At 42.5% G+C, this 2,015-nt stretch overlaps 1 protein-coding gene across 1 annotated transcript in view; it reads right to left on the reverse strand.

Annotated features, from left to right (window-relative positions):
- Positions 1-2,015, reverse strand: part of LOC107097302 (IQ motif and SEC7 domain-containing protein 1-like) — an 81,860-nt gene that overhangs the window by 2,863 nt on the left and 76,982 nt on the right. Inside the window, exon 13 of the mRNA XM_015394400.1 lies at positions 1,811-1,860. Within this exon, the coding sequence (XP_015249886.1) occupies positions 1,811-1,860 (50 nt within the window). The remainder of the gene's footprint in view (positions 1-1,810; positions 1,861-2,015) is intronic.

Genomic DNA, 2,015 nt, shown 5'->3' on the forward strand with positions numbered 1-2,015 from the left:
CTCCTGTGAACCCCCTTTATACCAAAACGCTGCCAATACGCCATTATACACACTGCAAAAAATGGAAATCTAAATAAGTCATTTTTGCTCAAATTAAGTGCATTTTTTATTGAATTCAGGAGGTAAGTGAGACACTTTGCCAATGGAACAAGACAATTTACACTTAAAATAAGAAAAAACAATTGCTTTGTCTTATTTCAAGTGTATATTATCTAATTATCTTATTTTAGGAGTAAAAATACTCATTCCATTGGCAAATCATCTTGTTTGCCTGCTCAAATTAAGGGTAAATACACTTAATTTAAGACATGTTTACTTATTTCTAGATGTTTTTTGCAGTGTTGAGATGACATGTGTTGTGAATTTGAGATATAGAAATAAACTGCATTGATTTGAATGTTGTTAAGAGGGAGATCTCAGCCGCTGTGACACCATTAGAAGCTAAAACTGCCTCATTTGGGACTGCTATTCATGATATGGAGCGGGCTGCTAATGATCAGGAGAGGAGGCTAACTGCCCTGGAAGCTGTTGTCAGTAGAGGATGCAGAAGATACATTCGGATTTATGATACTCAAATTTCTTTTGTTTGGAATTGGAGGGTATGTGATGTATCTACAATTACAGAAGATGTTGGCGACAATTTGGGCATTGATCAGGCTGCTGGCAGCGGTTGATATGCTGTGAACAAGCAGGACTGTGAGCTGAGTCGTATGCTGGGTGCTACTGAACACAGGCTGGCAGTGGTGGTTGAACTCAAAGGTGAGATGGGATAATATCTTGGATGTGAACACTCAGTTCAAGGCAGAAAAGGCCAACACATATTGGACTCGTCACATGGAGCCAGTAAAAAAAGACTCAAAGCCTGACGGCAAATTCCTGCTCTTAAAACAAAAAGTGTTATTTTGGATTCAGCCTCCACTTATCAAAACTCTCCTGGATGTTATGGTGGAAGGGTCCAGAACTGCCAGCTCAGATTGTTCTCATCCAGAGTTGAATTATTCATTTGTGCACACACCTAGTGGGTGAAGCTGGTTCTGATAATCACCCAGAAAAGAAGTGGACTGCTGCTAAGATGAAGCAAATGCTGGATCAGAAGATTCTCATAGTGATTCGCCCTCAGGTGCAAGAAGGTTTCAGGTTTCAGGAAGGTTTTGTTTAGAAAAGCAAACAGTGGTTATGAACAAACCCCGTAAGGTATTTGGACTTCACCACTCATGCACCGTCCCAGAAATCGAACAGATATGCTGCAGGAAGCTGCCCCCTTCTGGTGGTAGCAGGTGTTTGCTTCCTGTAAGGAATTCCTCTAGAATTCATCAACATCTCTGGATTTGAGTTTAGAAAAGGTTCATCAGATCTGTTCTTGACATCATCAAATCCTGGCTTTTTATCTGGGGTGTGTAAACTTTAATTCCCAGCCTACGTCTTTACAGACATATTTAGTTTGTGAAGATAAAATGGTGAGACAAACATGAAGGAGTAAACAATGCAACATTTACATCCAATGAAGAAGATGATGATGACGAGCAGACCTTTGTAGACTGGATAAGTGTGACATTGAGGGGGAAGATGCAGAGCATCGTCTTCCTGCTCCTGTAGCTGGTGGGTTACATTCAGCCTCTACAGCTGCAGGTGAAGGTGTGCGCACAGCAGAGCAGGAGCAGAAGTCTAAGCTAGCAGGTCTAGTCATGCAGAGTAAGAGCAGACCTAGTGCAGCAGCCACAGCGTGGTTTCCATGCAAACACAGCCAAGCAGAACACAGCAAACAGAAACAGCAGATCTACTAAAACCTGTGCAGCTGCTTCCTACTTACTTCCAGGTTGCTGTCTAGTGATCCTGCACTGCTGCGTCTCCCACGCTTTCCTGTCCAGAACACGTGACACGACAGATTAGACATGTGTGGATTAAACATGGAGGTGCACGGCTCCCTTCTGTCTGCTGCGGGACATGCTAAAGGTCTACGTCTATCTGGAGCCTGCAGAGGAACCTTAAGATGTCTAAATTTGACATCTCATATC

Source organism: Cyprinodon variegatus, unplaced genomic scaffold (assembly GCF_000732505.1).
Source record: "Cyprinodon variegatus isolate N-32 unplaced genomic scaffold, C_variegatus-1.0 Scaffold683, whole genome shotgun sequence".
NCBI lineage: Eukaryota > Metazoa > Chordata > Actinopteri > Cyprinodontiformes > Cyprinodontidae > Cyprinodon > Cyprinodon variegatus.